The 17039-nt window shown below is 39.0% G+C and overlaps 1 protein-coding gene across 1 annotated transcript in view; it reads right to left on the bottom strand.

Moving 5' to 3' along the window:
* Positions 1-17039, bottom strand: part of LOC137504741 (IgGFc-binding protein-like) — a 188240-nt gene that overhangs the window by 65738 nt on the left and 105463 nt on the right. The window contains exons 40-49 of the mRNA XM_068233324.1: positions 14519-14790; positions 14367-14432; positions 12519-12578; positions 8590-8831; positions 7051-7334; positions 6676-6953; positions 2695-3296; positions 2030-2603; positions 1218-1417; positions 747-1127 (exon numbers count right to left, since the gene is read on the bottom strand). Of these exons, the coding sequence (XP_068089425.1) occupies positions 747-1127; positions 1218-1417; positions 2030-2603; positions 2695-3296; positions 6676-6953; positions 7051-7334; positions 8590-8831; positions 12519-12578; positions 14367-14432; positions 14519-14790 (2959 nt within the window). The remainder of the gene's footprint in view (positions 1-746; positions 1128-1217; positions 1418-2029; positions 2604-2694; positions 3297-6675; positions 6954-7050; positions 7335-8589; positions 8832-12518; positions 12579-14366; positions 14433-14518; positions 14791-17039) is intronic.

The raw sequence follows: 17039 nt of genomic DNA on the forward strand, positions 1-17039 counted from the left end.
TTATATTTGGATATTCACAAGTTACAGTCAGTGGCATAACTACAATTGATGGAGCCCCCCAGCAAAACATTGATTGGACCCCCAGTGTTCACACCCCTTCCCTTTCTTCTGCTTGGTGACCCTCATGGCTTGTGGGGGACCATCTTACAAGGGTCATAAAACAAGTGTGACCATAACTATGTTCTCACCCATAACAAGTGAACAACAAAAACACCTAATCTGGAGGATGGCCCCCTGTATGGCCCCTTGTATTTGAGAAAGAGAAGGTTAGTAGTATGAGGGTCCTCACAACCCGCCTCCACTCCTGCGGGGGTTGCTCGCCTATAGGGATGGCAATGCTTGTGTTAAATATAAAAGTCATCACAGCAAATCAGGACATTACAAATCAGCTGATCAAACTGACCACATACTTCTCCATGAGTTCTCCCTGCTCTCCCTACTCACCTATAATTATGCCACTGGTTACAATCTGTGGTTACCACTTTATTTTAAATAGACACATAAAAAAATCTAAAACTTTTTATGGCATAGAACTACTTAAACATGTGAGCATATATTTTTAAAATAACGCATTTCAGTTAAAATGAGATGTGTTCAAGTGTTTTTGTGTTGTAAGAAGCTTCTTGTAAATAAGATGCTGGATCTTTCTACGTGTCATTAGAAAATCCCAGAAACTAGTGTAAAATCATAGTTGTGAATTGCAGCACATACTACACCTAAGCAAAATGTCCTGTTTGCATACATACATGCACAATGTTGTTCTTTTCAATGAAGATCTGTATTCCATCCACAGTGATGTTGACAGAGTTAAGAGCAGTCCAACTCGGGCTACCTCTGTGCTCATTGCGTGTGATGACACTAAAGCTGTGGGAGGTGTTTGCACATGTCTCAGTCACGGTGTAAGTGCAAGATCCCTGGAAGTGATGGACTGTGCCATCAAACGTTGTATAATGAGGATCTCCATAGATGTGGCAAATGGCTGTGCTTGGTTTTTGGCAGCCCAGCAATCCATCCTGGACCTTGCAGATTTCATCTTCAGCACAAGACATTGGAGAGCAGTTCATAGAGCCATTTCCTTCACATTTGCATTTGCTTTCACAGTTATCTGTTACAAATTCTTCTCCCTCCTATACACAGATGAGACAATTAGTACAAGTTACTTTGTATAGTGAGTAAAAGTTTCGGGAAATGTGATTTTTAACTTCTTTACCACTTACTCTATAATAAATGTCATTGTAGAAGCAACCACAGTGGGATTCAGGAACACAAGATCCTCCACTGATGACATAACCAGGATCACATTCACATCCTTCTGAACATGGCAGGCTGCAGTTCTCTGGTGGATGTGGCTGTACACATGTGGCTGGACAGGCAGAGGCACAGGTGCTGAAGTGACTGTTGGCTGGGCAAGCAGGTGCTGAAATGAAATGGCACAATTTTGTACATAGTTTCCATAATGATATTAAAAACATGCATAATATAGTGGTTGCACACTGCTCAGTAACCTTCCCATCCCTTGTCAGTTTAATAATAAGTATAGAGTAAGGGCTCTTTTACACTACAAGTGATTCCGATTTTACATGCAATTCCGAAGCCGATTTTTGATGCCAATGAAAAAAAAGTCCTGCATGTTGCGTTTGTGTTGCTCGCATCCAATAAAAATTTGGAGTTGGAAATCAGAATTGCGATTTATAGTGTAAAAGAAGCCTAAAACATACTTTCCACACCGCAACCCTTTTCCAATTCAGCATTTATGCAAGGTATCCAAGAATGTACTAGAGTTTTTGTAAAATAAAAAAAAACTGCAGAACTTTTAAGTACAGTTTTAAATATTGTGCATGTTTTAATAATGGACTGACTGGGTTCTTACAGTCTTATTTGAAGATGACAAAAATATTACATTTAGGGAAACTAATGTTTTGTCTATCAGTACAACAAAACCACATTTGCAGTGGTTAATGTTTATGTTTAAACACACAAGTTCCTGTGCGTCAAGTAAGAAATATGTTATGGATTTAGAGGAACTTACCACAGAAGGTGCTGTTTCTCCAGGTGATTGATATTCCTTCCTTCTGACAAGCATCTGCATATGCAGCTAATAAACTGCACAGGGCTCCTGGATCTCCATTCAGTGCACACATATCAAAGACACAACTGTCAAAGAATCCTCCTGGGCTGATAACAGAGTTGCATACATGGAAAGGACCATCTTTGCTTATCAGCAGACCACAAAATGCATTGCTTTGATACAGTTCTTCTTGATCTGGTAAACAAGTTGGAGGGGGTGGAGGCACTGGATCATCCTTATTACAAAGAGGATCATCATCTTCTACTATCCAGCTATGTCCCAGTTCTTCAGAGTTCTTGGCTTGTTGACCATTGGGCATCATGTAATCATCAGATTTGCGATTGTTGTAATTACCACAAATTCCACATGTCAATCCAGAGAAGTTGCTAGGAAGTTTAACATCTACATTAACATCTAAATCATAGGAGACTGTGAGCCTGAAATCTGTCTGCAGAGTGACATACTTTCCATTCCAGGTCACACTTACTGCTCCACCAGCCAAGCTTACTGGGAGGGAAGTCCAGACTTCATTGACCTGTTAGAATATATAAAATAAATACATTCAGTTCAGTGTCATATGCCTTTCTCAAGTACCAGCTTGGACAAAGGGAAATATTTCTACTCACCAAAACCCGATCTTGCTCATTTCTCACGATCTGAACTTTCTGACTATGGACTTCAATGAGAACATGCCTCACAAAAGACACAGTGGGATCTCCTCGATGTTCATTCTTTGCTTCAATGTTGAAATAATGTGGAATGGTAGAAGAGCTATTGCAGAGTTTAGCAAGAGTGTAAGTGCACAGGCCCATGAAGTCATGATTGAGTCTATCAAATGTATCATAATGTGGATCATTGTGGACTCTGCAAACACCATATGTGAAGAAATAGCAGCCAGGAACACCATTTGTAACTCCACAGTACTGGTTACTGGGGCAAGAATCACTGTCACAGACTAATCCGCTTCCTGGTGAAGGACATCTACATTTTGTAGAGCAAGTGTCATCTGTCCAGAATTCAGAGCCAACAGGATAGTACTTATCATCATCCCAACATCCACACTTGTCATCTGGAACACATTTTGTGCCATGAAGGATGTATCCAGCATCACAGATACAGGACTCAGTACAGGGGAGAGAACATGTGTCTGGAGCTCCTGGATTAACACAAGTAGATGGACAGGCTGTTCCACAGATATCATAGTGGCTGTTTGGTGGGCACTTTGGTTCTATGGAGAAGTGAAAATGTTCTTTTAGCATATTCTAATTTATTACTTTGTCTACTTTGATAAGCTAAAAAACATATTTTTTTCCATCGTTGAGAGCAGAGCATAATGTCTGTTTGTAGTTTACTCTAGCTATCTTCCTAACCTGTGAAGAAACCCCTCCCATAGATAATATCAACCTGACAAACAAGACTTGTGGACCAGTATCACCATACAATTAACCTACAGTGTGATAGATTGTGAAAGGTCAGTGGTAGCAAAATAAAGCCCTATACATATGCTTAACAGCTGTCTTTTATGCAGCACAATTATCAACAATTTTTGTTGTAAAACAAGTTGAACAACACAAAAAAAGTTGCTTGCTATTGTTCACACAACTGATAAGACTGATAAGATGTCAATCCGATTGACGTCTTACCAGTCTTATCAGTTAGCAGTCTTACTTAAAATTTTTGGTTGTTCAACTTGTTTCACAACAAAAGTTGTTTGATAATTGTGCTGCATAAAAGACCACTGTTGAGCGTGTGTATGGGGCTTAATGCCACATAATCTAAAATCTAAAAGCAGTTTGCAAATAGGTATCTGATTCTTCTGCAACAGAATCCTGACCAAGCTGCTACAAGACTGCAGTAAGGAATAATCAGTACTTCAGTTAGTATTTATTCACACAAAGTTTATGACAATTCCCCAAAGCCCCCTTTGTATTAGCTTGAAAACAGAGCATAAGGTCAATTGCCAGCTTTAAGAAAACTTTATATGGTCTCTTTCTGTTTGTTTCTCAATTTATACAGAAAATAATTTTTCCGCCAAGTATGGCTAGGTATATGGGAGAAAAGAATCCAATTCTATTCATTTTGGAATTTTGAAAATAGATTTTCAATTTTGAAAAAAATTACATTAATACAGGAATTGCCTGGCTTGCTGCACTCCAGACTGCTACTCTGATCCCATTTTCCTTCCCTTCTTGTCCTTGAGACGCAATAAAACCTAGAGAAGGATTGTACATTTCCCCCATGTTACAAGAAGAAAGAAATATGTGTCGCTGCCACTTTCACTCAGATCCCTGATTCAATTAACTTAATATACATTAATACATACTTTTTAATAATAAATAATTATTATTAATAATGAATAAATAATTTTTCATCTTCTATTTTATAGTATTTTTTTAATCAGCCTGCAATTGAAAAAGGTAAACAAAAAGTAGGTGAAAAAGTAGTGTCAAAATTATTCTTATTTTTATTTGCTCGTCGGTGGCTTAAAAGGTATCTCATTGATGAGGTTTGAAAATGCCACCTACCAGTTTCCCTAAATATAAGACACAGGCCCATATGCAATTAGTTTTTTTTGGGGGGTGGTAGAGTTATATTTCGGAAGTGGTAGACGCTGTAAGTGTATGGGGAGGTGTGCAGTCTCTTAGCCCACCTCCCTTTTGGCTGCGTCCCCCTCCATTCCCGTATGATCGCTCTGGTATCATAGCATGTTAGCGCTATGACCCATCTCCACACAGGAACATGATCGTGCTCCCCTGTCATAATCAATGTGTGTGCAAGCTGATCCGTCCCCGACGCACATTGATGACAGGGGAGCACTGTCACATTCTTGTGCGGAGATGGGTCACAGTGCTATGATACTGGAGCGATTATACGCGAATGGAAGGGGATGCAGTCACAAAGGAGTTGCGGTAAGAGACTGCACACCTCCCCATACACATAGCATCCCACAGCTAGGGCTTATTTTCAGGGGAATGCTTATATTTCAAGCATGCTTGAAACATAAGATAGGACATAATTTCGGGCAGTTATTATTTTAGGGGAAATACGGTAGCAAACTTAGAAGAAAAAATAAATTGAATAAAGGCCATAGAGAGATTTCACAGAGTAATAAATATTTTTTTTAAAAACCCACCTCACTACACTGCCCAAATCTAAAAAGAAAATGGTTCCTGGCCTTTTCGCTACATGTATAACATAAAGCATGCATATAGAGTTGCAGAGTGGACAACTATTCTTTGATTCATAGACAAATCAGCTCAATATGCAAATAAATAATAGTAAACAAATATATTTCATATAGCCAGGGCTCTTCTATGAAGCCGACTAAATCATGCTATTCAGGTGGCAAACTGTAGGGAATGGCAGGCAGCACTGTGCAATGGTACTTTGATCTTTCCCTTTCTCTCTGTCTCTATACTGCCCCTGCTTGATTCACACAGAGCTGTGAATGTGTGCTTCCCCACCTCCTCTCCATGTGCTGTTCTGTAGCTCTGATTCAGCTGCTGTGCGTGTAAGCTGCTTTTCATTGCTATGCATGTACTGTATGCAAGCATGCTATCCTTTATCTCTGTGTGTCTGTCTGTGCCTGTGTGTGCACTGTCTGTGTGCATGTGAGAATGCTGCTAGGAGAAGTATATGTGTCATTCAGTGAGTGGTGTGTGTGTGTGTGTGTGTGTGTGTGTGTGTGTGTGTGTGTGTGTGTGTGTGTGTGTGTGTGTGTGTGTGTGTGTGTGTGTTTTATATGTGAATATACAGTATGTTCACTGTCTGTGTATAATGTCCTTTGGTATTGTGTGTGCATTTGTGCTTGTATGTATTGAGAGTGTGTGTGTATGTACTGCATGATGTTCTTATGTGTATATACAGTATATGCTTGATGTCTAGGTATATGCACTGCTTCACACACACACACACACACACACACACACACACACACACACACACACACACACACACACACACACACACACACACACACACACACACACATGCATACAACATAATACACACTATTATGTTGTATGCATGTGTGTGTGAGTGTGTGTGTGTTTGTGTGTGTGTGTAATGCATTCTTGCATTGTGTGTATTTAAGTGTGTATGTGTCTACATTACATGTGATGGATGCAGTAAGTGGAATGTGGAGGTAGTTGAGTCACAAGAGGGATAATTTTAAAGTGAACCTGAGGCGGCCCTTAAGAAAAATATAGATACTTACCTAGGTAGAGGCTTCTCGTGTCCTCCTCACATACACCGTTGCCATGCATGGTCCTCTTAACATATCAGACAAAAACTTGTTGCTTTCATCTTCTTAGGTAAGTACAGTATGTAACTTTTTTTTTACTGTTCCTGTCTCTGGTTCACTTTACAGATAGAACAAATGCGAGCACACTGGAGTCACTTAAAAAGTGGAGGGGAGGGGGTTGAGACATTAATAAGGGATGTAGGGAGACTGCTGCATTCCATTTTGCGGGGACACTGCTGCATTTTGTATGGGGTGTGGTGGGGAGGTGTACTCACAGTGTTTGCTTTAGGCAGCAAAAAGTCTAGAACGTGCCCTGAAAACTGTATAACTCAAAACAACCAAATGTTAGAACAGTTGTACTTACCACAAAAAGAGTCATTTCTCCAAGGTTGAAAGTTAATGCCACTGTCCTGACAGATCTCTGCATAGGCTTGAAGACTATCACACAGCAATTCTGGATCCATGTTGGTCTCACACAAGTCATAAACACAGTTATTAAAGTATACGGATGGATCAATGACATCATGGCAGTCTTTAAATGGACCGTTCTTATCAGTAATCAGTCCGCAGAAGCTGTTGCTGCTAATGATGTTTTCATCCTCTTTAGTGCAGTCAGGCTCAATTTCAACCCCTGGTGTGCATCTGTAATATTTGTTCATGCCACGTTAGGGTCAGCCACAAACATTTGTAATATATTTTAGTTAAGATAATAGAATGTAACCATAGAGAAACATTTTACCTTGTGTCATTGTCTACTTGCCAGCTGTTACCAAGACTTGTTGAATCTGATTCTAATTGACCATCTGGATTTAAAAAGTCATCAGCTGCATTTCCATTGAAGTTTCCACACATTCCACAGACTTTGCCAGAGTAGCTTTCAGGAACTGTCACCTGTGCTTTATGATTTCCATCAAACTTCACTTTCAGACCAAATCCTGTTGTTACCACAACACTGGAGCCACTAATGAATATGTCAACATCAGGTGAGAGTCGCAGTGGCGGTGTAACAGATGTCCCGTTCACCTGTGAAAAGCAAAATGTAAGTGATTGACCATTTATTTTTCAATCTCGGCATGCCACTCCCCCAGCAATCACTGAAGGGGACAAAAACACAAAAGAACCCTGTTGCATACCTTATAGATTTGTAAACTAAATGGATATAATTGTTCAGGACCTGATATAAATCCTGTCAATTAGAAGTGTTTACATGTATTTGGGTGTCTAAAGATTAATATTTTTGAACATGTCTGCATTTTCCTTTTTTTTTTGTCCAACCTTGTACTTTTTTTTAGTATTGATTGCGTTTTTTGTGCCCTTTTACCTCACCTTTATTATTCATTTATATTGACAAGCATAGGCTAATGTCTTCAGTTAAACCTGTGCCTACATGTTTATGCAGTGACACTTGTGCCTGACTTATAAACTGTTTCCTCACCAGTCTGCTCCAAATGACGGCCTGTCACCATCTCTAGTCATGCATTATTAAGCCCCATACACACGCTCAACAGCGGTCTTTTATGCTTTCACAACTTTTGATGTGAAACAAGTTGAAACACCTAAAAAAGTATTTTGCTATTGTTCAAAGACTAATACGAAGTCAATCCAACAGTTGGATTGGGTTCTTATCAGTCTTATCAGCTCTTTGAACAATAGCTTTGAACAATAACTTTTTTTAGGTGTTTCAAATTGTTTCACAACAAAAGTTGTGAAAGCATAAAAGGCCGCTGTTGAGCGTGTGTATGGGGCTTTAGAAACAAGATCACTGGTCTTTAGTTAGCCTCGTATAGCTCTTCTAGTAAGAGAAATATACATATAACCCACTGGAGAGTATTTATGCTTGTTGCCAAATTTATCCAGTGTAATTTGCTGCTGTAAAAGGAAAAGTCAACTCCTATTTGTCACTCCTTATATCTGTACATATGTTTACCTTATTCAGCAAATTTGGGGCACAGGTTCACTTTGAAGAAATCCTAGCATAGAGTATTTGATTAATGTTTCACTACTTGGGTATTGTCTTTAAAAATGAAGGCTGTATGGCAGAATTTTTTGACATAAATTCTATTTAAATGATTCAATTAATCACACAATTAGATTAACTGGGAACTATATATAAGGGTCATAGAGAGATTTCCTAGCGTAATGGATTTTTTTTAAGTGTAACCTCTTAATGCACTATTCAAATCTAAAATTAAAACATTTCCTGGCCTATACAAACTGAGCCACCAGAATTTTCTTTCAATTCTGTTTTTTGGAAATTACGATAGAAAAAGTGACTGACCTTTACAACTCTATTTTTGTCCAGCGTTATTCTGTGTCCATACACATCGACATTCACATACTTGACATAAGACACTCTGGTGTTAGAGCCCCTGTACTCATTAGCTGCTTCCACATTGAAGTATATCAGGTTCCCATCCATTTCACAGAGTTTAGATAAGGTGTAGGTACAAGTGCCCATAAAATGATGCACCTGTTTGTCGAAGGTGTAATAATGAGGGTCACCTTGTACTTCACAAATACCTTTAAGAAAGGAAAGTACATAAATATAACTCAAAAATGATGCATTTTTTATGATAATAGAATTATGTAAATAAACAATGGTATGAAAATGACATGACGAAGTATTGCAAGGGATTCTGTGTAAAGGTGAACAAAGAATATGGCTCATTGCACAGTGTGGCTCGCTGAGCTGTTCAGATTATTATGGTTCAGCTTTACTGCATAAAGATGTGACATTTCTTTCAGTGTTTTCTACCTGTTCACATAATATTTTGAATTGTACTACTAAATGTTGTTTTTCATAAAAACACAAACCATCCAGTTAAGTGGGCATACATTAAAAAAGGGCGTCAGGAAAAAAGGGCGCGTAAACGATAAGCATTAATAGCGTTCATAAAAATATTGTACTGTATTTCGTTTACAAATAATGTTTTAGAAATGTATAAATCATTAAATAATGTGTATGAAATCGGCAATTGTGAAAACGTTAATCTTCCATTTCAAAAGTGAAACTTATAATTACGTTTCTTTAAAAAAACGATAATATATGTTTAATCGTTATAATTGTATATTATTGTGAATAACCTTCATTTATCGTTTCTTCTTATAATACAATTTGAACATATTGTTTATAACGATGATATAAATATAACTACGAAGACAATGTAGGGGGAAAAAACGGGAAGAGTCGGCACTACATTGGATAAATCAGTTGATCAGAAGGATCTGCAAGGCCACAGCAGATTGAACTTAATGGCACAGGCAGCGTGCTCTGACTGGAATATTGACAGAAGTCAGGTAGAGGTAATGAAGATGCAGAGTCGGAACAGCCTCCGTAGAAGCGCGTAGATAGTGCGAAACGGCCGTCAGGCTATCCCTGCACCCAGCGCCCACCACCAGCTCACAGTTTCAAGCCTCCAATAGACGGTATGTGATACTTTTATACACTGCACGCTATGTGATGTAAGCACCATCTGGAAATAAATGCACAATACGCAGTAGTGACGACTCTGCATCTTCATAAATATAACTACGTCCGTAACAAGTTCTGTAAAACATTAGTAAGTATTACTAAAATTTTACTAAAACTATGCCTAACCCTACTCTCACACAGAACTCTCCCTGTACCTATCCCTAACCCCAAGACCCCCCCTTGTGGTGCCTAACCCTAAGTCTCCCCTGGTGGTGCCTAACCCTAAGACTCCACTGGTGGTGCCTAAACCTAAGACCCCCCTGGTGGTGCCTAACCCAAAGACCTCCCTGGTGGTGCCTAAACCTAAGACCTCCCTGGTGGTGCCTAAACCTAAGACCCCCCTGGTGGTGCCTAAACCTAAGACCCCCCTGGTGGTGCCTAAACCTAAGACCCCCCTGGTGGTGCCTAACCCTAACCACCCACCTTAGTGATCGCTTTATTAAGTGGATAATAATGTTCTACAAATAGTGACTGTAAAAAATATATTGCAATTTACATTACGTACTGATCGCTTTATTTTGTGAATAATAATATTTTACAAACAGTAAGGGATACAATTTTAAATAATGTTTTAGTTAAATAGGATAAATATGTTTAGTATTTTTATAAACGTTATTCGTCACGGGTGCATTTTGTAAATGAAAATCATCACAAGCACAGGTATAAAACATTAAAAATCTCCGGGCGCTGTTTATAAAACGTTATTAATCTCCGGCGCCCTTTTTTCCTGTTCGGCGCCCATTAAACGATATTTACTATGGGAGTAAATGGCGGCGCCCTTTTTGTCCACTAGCTGCCTGTGCCCTTTTTTCCTGTTACCATTAAGTGGACCTATGCTATACTGGACTAAAGTAAACATCACATACATATTAGATTGACCAAAAAAGCCAAGGAAAGCTTACCCAACTGCACAGATAAGTAAGCCTTGATGTGGTGTGCTTATACAGAAGTAAAATTAAATTTGTAGCTCGATGGTGATGAGGAAAGCCCTTCTAGTTTTGGCTTGGACTAGCATCTATCTTTTGACAATAAATGCCATACAGTAGACTAGCCTATGCTCCCTCTTTTTGTTGTTTGCATGGTGTATACTATATTGGTACTGAATTACAGTGCTTTTGTAATGCAAATTTGAGCTTTGTTGTCTAGGCATAGCCACCTGATGGAAGCCCCAGACTTACTTTTTACTTATGAAATCTGAATTGTCAAATATAAAATGATGTCAGCGCTCAGCAGGTACTTCTCATGGCAAGTTGACTTACAAACATCAGCCTGTTAACCAATATGCACAGTTTGATACAAATCATCTATCCCACAACAATCCACATATTTTTGTGCTCTTATGGTGGAAAGAAAAAAAATATTCCTTATTGCATGCCTTCCACCCTCCCAATATCAATACCCCATTCACTTATTTTAGCTGAACCTTGCATGTTTACATTCTGAAGGCATTGTACAGGTTGAACATATGAGTGGATTTGCAATTAAGATTTTTTTCTTTACCCTTTGTTTCAGGAGATAATGCAGAAAAATGTTTTAACTTTTATTTCATGCTAAAGCAATCAGGGGCAAAATAGAAATCACTGCCCCCCCCCATGCAAAAATTTGGATGGGCCCCCCCAACCACCGGGCCCACTCAGGGCCATTTTGGGGGGCTGGAGGGGTTGCAGCATGAGGGGAGAGCTTGACCACACATCAGCGGGGAGGGGGGACAGTCCCCCCCCTCACCCTTAAACAGGAAGTAGCATCAGACACTTCAGGCTGCTTTCACAGTGGGACGTTACAGGCGCACATTAGAGCAGCCTGTAATGCAGCCTAACTCACAGTAATGAAAAACCAATGGGGTGTTTACAGTGCCCACGTTGCGTTACAGTGTAACGCTGGACGTTTAAAGAAAGTGCAGCATGCTGTGTGTTATACGCGGTTTTAGCCGCGTTAGACTGTTTGCACATGCTCAGTAATGTGTGTTTTTTTTATTTTGGCTAATTAATATGCACTGCACTGCAGTGTTTACTTTCTGGAGTGGCCGCTTATTGGCTGGCGGGACTACGTGATGTGGAGTGTTCCGATCACGTGGTCTCCACAGTCTTTTGCCGCATGCACCGTTTTCGTCCGATAGTTTGCGTCAAAAAAGTAAGCATCACGGAAGCATCAAGAGACACATAAGGCGGCTCTATATAACGTCCAACTTCAAAGCTCACATGCTTTGCGTTAGGGGCACGTTATGCGACCTTAACATCACATCTAATGCAACGTCTTAGTGGGAAAGAGCCCTAAAGAGAGGAACTTCTGGCGGTGGAACGCATGAAGGTATGTGTTCCTGCCCGTCGCTGCTAATAGATGCTGGAAGGTAATGCTGAGAGGAGAGGCCGAAGTAAGGGAGGAGGGCGACTGTCCCCCCTCCCTGCCGATGTGTGCCCATGCTCTCTCCTCATGCTGCAACCCCTCCAGCCCCCCAAAATGGCCCTGAGCAGACACTAGAGGGGGCCCAGGCCCCCCGCGGGTGCAAGGGATGCAGCCCTTATTGTAACGCCACTGAATGCAATTTTTGGAAACAACCTTTATTCAAAGTATATTATCAGGTGTTTGATTGTGAACACTGTAATGAAGACTCTTGACAAAACAAAAAGTCATTTCTAATAAAATGGGATTTAATACATATATTTGTTTACAGATTTTTTTTTATTTTTGAAATATATTAATTCAAATGTTATTTAAAATGGTTTACGCAGACATACCTGGTTTTAGTGGAATGAAAGAAGTGGTGGATATTGCCGAAGTTGATGTAATAGTAGACTCTATTAAAAAATAAAACAGATATGACCTTTTTTGTTATTTGTATCATTTGTAGTCAATGTCATGGTAAATTAAGGTAATTCTGTAAAACTAAAGTCAAAGTTAATAAAGTTACTTACAAATTTTTTTACATCTAAACCCCTTTTTTAATATTTTAATTTCTATCATAGTAATAATATTTTTCAAAATATATTTGGCCTCCTATCTAAACATTATCAACCAGTATAATCAAGAAATAATCAGTTTTTATTAAATATTCTGCCCGTCGAACATTTGTTTTTAATAAAGATACAGATTCATTTGCAGTGGTATAAAGAAGCTGAGAGTGGCTGAGACTGTTTTCAGCTTCAGCTCGTGTAAATATCCAAAATTGCATCTTGATGGCAACATCTGGTTGAAGTAATCTCATCCTATCTAATAAAACGCAAGTGTCTCTGTGTCCCATGTCCCTGTGTGTGTGTTTTTTTGCAGTGCGAATGTGCAGGGAGGGACGCAGAGACACTGAGGAGAGCTCTGGAAATGACGTGGCGGGGGGCCAGGAGGGGCGGGCGTGCGCACGCAATCATGCGGCGGGTCATGAGTGGTGACAGACCTAGCCCGTTTTTAAACGGACTAAGGTCACTAGTAATTATAATAATTTTGGCCAGAGGTTTCAACCTTTTTTTTCTCAGTAAGTGGTTAGGACAACACAAGTAGTGCTTCTTATGATTTATATAATACTAATAATAATTTATGAAAAATGCAATTTTTTGATGCAGGTCTTCTCTAAGATGGAGTATTTTTTGAAGAAATTATGTCATGGAAGTCTTTTGGAAACAAGTAGTAAACTCTCCATGCCACCATGGGTTCCCAGGGTTTCCTTAGATAATATGTATCTTGAACCTTGAAGCCTCCCTAAATACGACAAGACATTTTATTATTGAAACCCTGTTTACTCTTAATCAATGTGTTGCATCTGGTTAGCTGTCTCCACTCTGTCCTTCCCTGAAATATTGGACACCTTACGTTAAAAAAAAAACCTAGCTTACCAGTACACCAATACTTTTTTGATGCAGATTTGTCTATTGTACTTTTCTCTGTGCTGATGTTATATAATACATTTTTTTATTGTAATGCAACACCAAATTTAATTTAATAAACACCATTGGTTAATAAAAAAAACAAAAAAAGAAAAGAGAAAGAAATCCTGTCACATTTGACTACTATTGGATATTATCTAAAACCCAGCTTATAGGGTCTAATGCTGAAGGTCATTAGAGAACATAAATAATCATGCAAACCTGACATTGACTAGTTATAAAAGTGCTCCTTTACTAGGTCCAATCTGACCAAGGTGATAGTTTTTTAGGAGATTAGCAAATTAGCATTTGTGGTATTTGCGGCTTGTGAATGATTTTAGAAAAACTTTAACAAAAAATAAAATAAGGCTGTTTTTGATTTAATAAGAATTTCTTAATGCAGTTATGTGTATTGTATGTAAGTGCAGTTGCACAAGAACAAATTTCCCAATCTTTCAGCAGACCTCATTATATAAGCCGGATAAGGGTTGCATATTGTTGCCATGGAATAGCAGGCTGTTTTAATAAATTAAAATAAAGGCCAAGTTTCATGGATACCTTATGTATTCTTAAGGAAAAACTTGGCCATGCTATATGATATTGAAGTTGGTTGTTGTCTTTTGGAGGAAAGGTTGCAAATGGAGTTGTTGGTCCAACTGCATTTGTGTACCAAAACCAGTTATTTTTAACTAGAAAGATGAAGATCAAATATGTTGTGTAAATATCCAGTACCTGTTTGCGTCGGTGTTGCTGTATGAGGAGTAGTAGTAGTAGTAGTTGTTGTTGGCCTGTTGGGATCTGTGGAAAATAAAACATCAGTTTTTTTGATCCTCAGCATTGGTGTTTGTTCTTGAAGCTGATGTACATTGAATGTCTGATCTTACCACAAATTGTGTTGTTTTTCCAATCAACCAAGATGACATCAAAATCCTCACAAGCTTTAGCATAGGATTCCAGGACCCCACACAGGAGATCATCATCACCTCCCGTAACACACTGGTCAAAGACGCAGCTCTCAAAGTACTGATGTGGACGGAGGTAAGGTTGACATTCTTTGAATGGTCCATTGCTTTCTCTTAAAATCCAGCATTTCTTAATAGCCTCATCTTGTACAGTGGGAGAGCAGACTGGTGGCGGTGGTGGAGTAGAATTACATCTGAACAAAATATATATAGGTCTTTAGAACTCTTTCTGTATATACTGTATTTAATATGTTGTTAAAACAGAAAGACTTTCAAAGTTTGCTGTAGAAAAGATTATTGCAATTTTTTGTTTAAAAATAAATAATAGCTAAATTAATAGTGTATTTATCATTATGCTAGGCCACAATAAATGTATACACAGAAATAAAATCACACATTTCGCTCTTTTATTTCATCATTCTGTTTTGCCCAAAAAGAGAGTGTAACTGAAAGTGCCATTTCCATTTCCTTTGTAGTGTTGCTAGACCACTGAGAATGGAAATAAATACAAGCAAGACATGCATAAAGAAATTCTGAAACAAAATTACAGAAAGTGCCCCATCTTCCCACCATCTCTCCCAGTAAAAAGAAGGCACCATAAGTAGTTCACTGAGACAGATACATAAGCTAACCGTAGTGAGGCCAATTTTGGCCTGATATGCCAAGCTAATCCATTCCTTTACAAATTTAATTTGATTGGATAGTGATCATTTCCTACCTTACACCGCAAACTTAATCCAACATCTATTGGGTATTGATTGAACAACAAGCCCTGACACTACAGCCCACCAATCCCCCACTGCTCCTGCCCCCCTACCCTCAACAAGGGCCCTTTTCATTAGCGTGAATTTACTGCATTTCCCCACATGCAAATTTGGACAAGGGAAATGCAGCCTATTGAAATCAATAGTCTGCCGCCCGATTGGATGGCATGATGCATACAATTTCTGCATATGATTGGATGGCTTGCTGCTTAAAAACATATAAAAAACATATCATGCATTCAAATGCCTATGGCTAGAGGCATTCAGATGCATCTCGTTTCAAAGGTATGCCGGCTTTGCATCTTTGCATTCCGGCACACAGTGGAAACGAGCCATGAGAGATTTTCTAACAGACTTCTGACCAATAAACTGCACAAAATCAAAGGGTAGAGCAACAGATGAATGGCAGATTTAATCAAGATAATTGAATCAGTCAGAAATGTTTAAAAAAAAAGTGATGTGTGTATAAGCAGCATTACACTCTCCACTTATTGGCTGCCCAAATATTGTTATACAGAGCATCTATAACAGGTGTATAACAGGTCATAAAGAGCAGGGAGTTTGAGTATATATCCCAGCTGATATTGGATAAGGCTGGCTGTTCACTCTGAGATCTAGAAAATAATTTTAGCTCAGGTTTGCTTTTAAGAAATGAGTTCAAATGCCACTTTATATTATAAAAATGGTTAATCTGGCTAATTAACACTTTCTAAATAAAAAGATCAACACAAAGTGCCATTCATGAAAAATAATTGAATTTGCACAAATGTGAAAACGTGGCAATCTATTAGTTCAAGGGATCAAGTTTTAAATATTTATAAATATGGGATGTGCCTTTATTTTGCCTGATTACTGGTGTTTTTCAGTCAGAGACCTCTTGAGCTGCTTTACAAACATGGCAGAGCCGAGTGGTTTCAGCACCACTGCTGGCTGTGATGATGGAACACTAAGTGGCTCACCCCATTCAATCCAGGTGAATGGGGCTGTCAATCCCCATTAGGTTAAAAATCTTCTAAATGCATTTCCACCACCCATCACTTAGTATCAGTTGAAAATGGTGCCTGAGCCATCTTTATAAAAAGGGTGCTGCCATAGACTTCAATGTAAATCTCGGCTATAAGGTGGAGTAAAGGCGCCCAAGTTTTTTTTGGCTATAAAAGGGTGCCCTTTTAAAATCAAGATTTCTTTTTGCCATAAAGAGCGCCCTTTTATAGTTGAGGATTTTAATTTATTTTTTGGCTATAAAGGGTGCGCTTTCATAGCCAAGATATTTTTCGGGTATAAAAGTGTGCTGGATATAGCCAAGATTTTTCAGCTATAAAAGGATGCTGGACATAGCCAAGATATTTTTTGGGCTATATAAATGTGGCTTACCTGCTATATCAGCAGGTAACTAAATTCAGTTATATCAGTTAACATGGTTATATACGTTCAAAATAAAATATACGTTTGACATGAAATGCGGCAAAGATTGGGCACTACCATGGGGGATTAAGGTTAGGCACCACCAGGGTGGGGTTAGGATTAGGCAATAACCAGGGGGTGGCTCTTCTAAGGGATAGGCACCACCAAGTGGTAGGCTCTGAGGGTTAAACACCAACCAGGGGGTCTTTGGACTAGGTATCACCAGTGGGGTCTTAGGGTTAGGTACTACTTTGGTGGTCTTAGGCTTAGGCACC

The sequence above is a fragment of the Hyperolius riggenbachi genome, chromosome 4 (genome assembly GCF_040937935.1).
Source record: "Hyperolius riggenbachi isolate aHypRig1 chromosome 4, aHypRig1.pri, whole genome shotgun sequence".
Lineage (NCBI taxonomy): Eukaryota > Metazoa > Chordata > Amphibia > Anura > Hyperoliidae > Hyperolius > Hyperolius riggenbachi.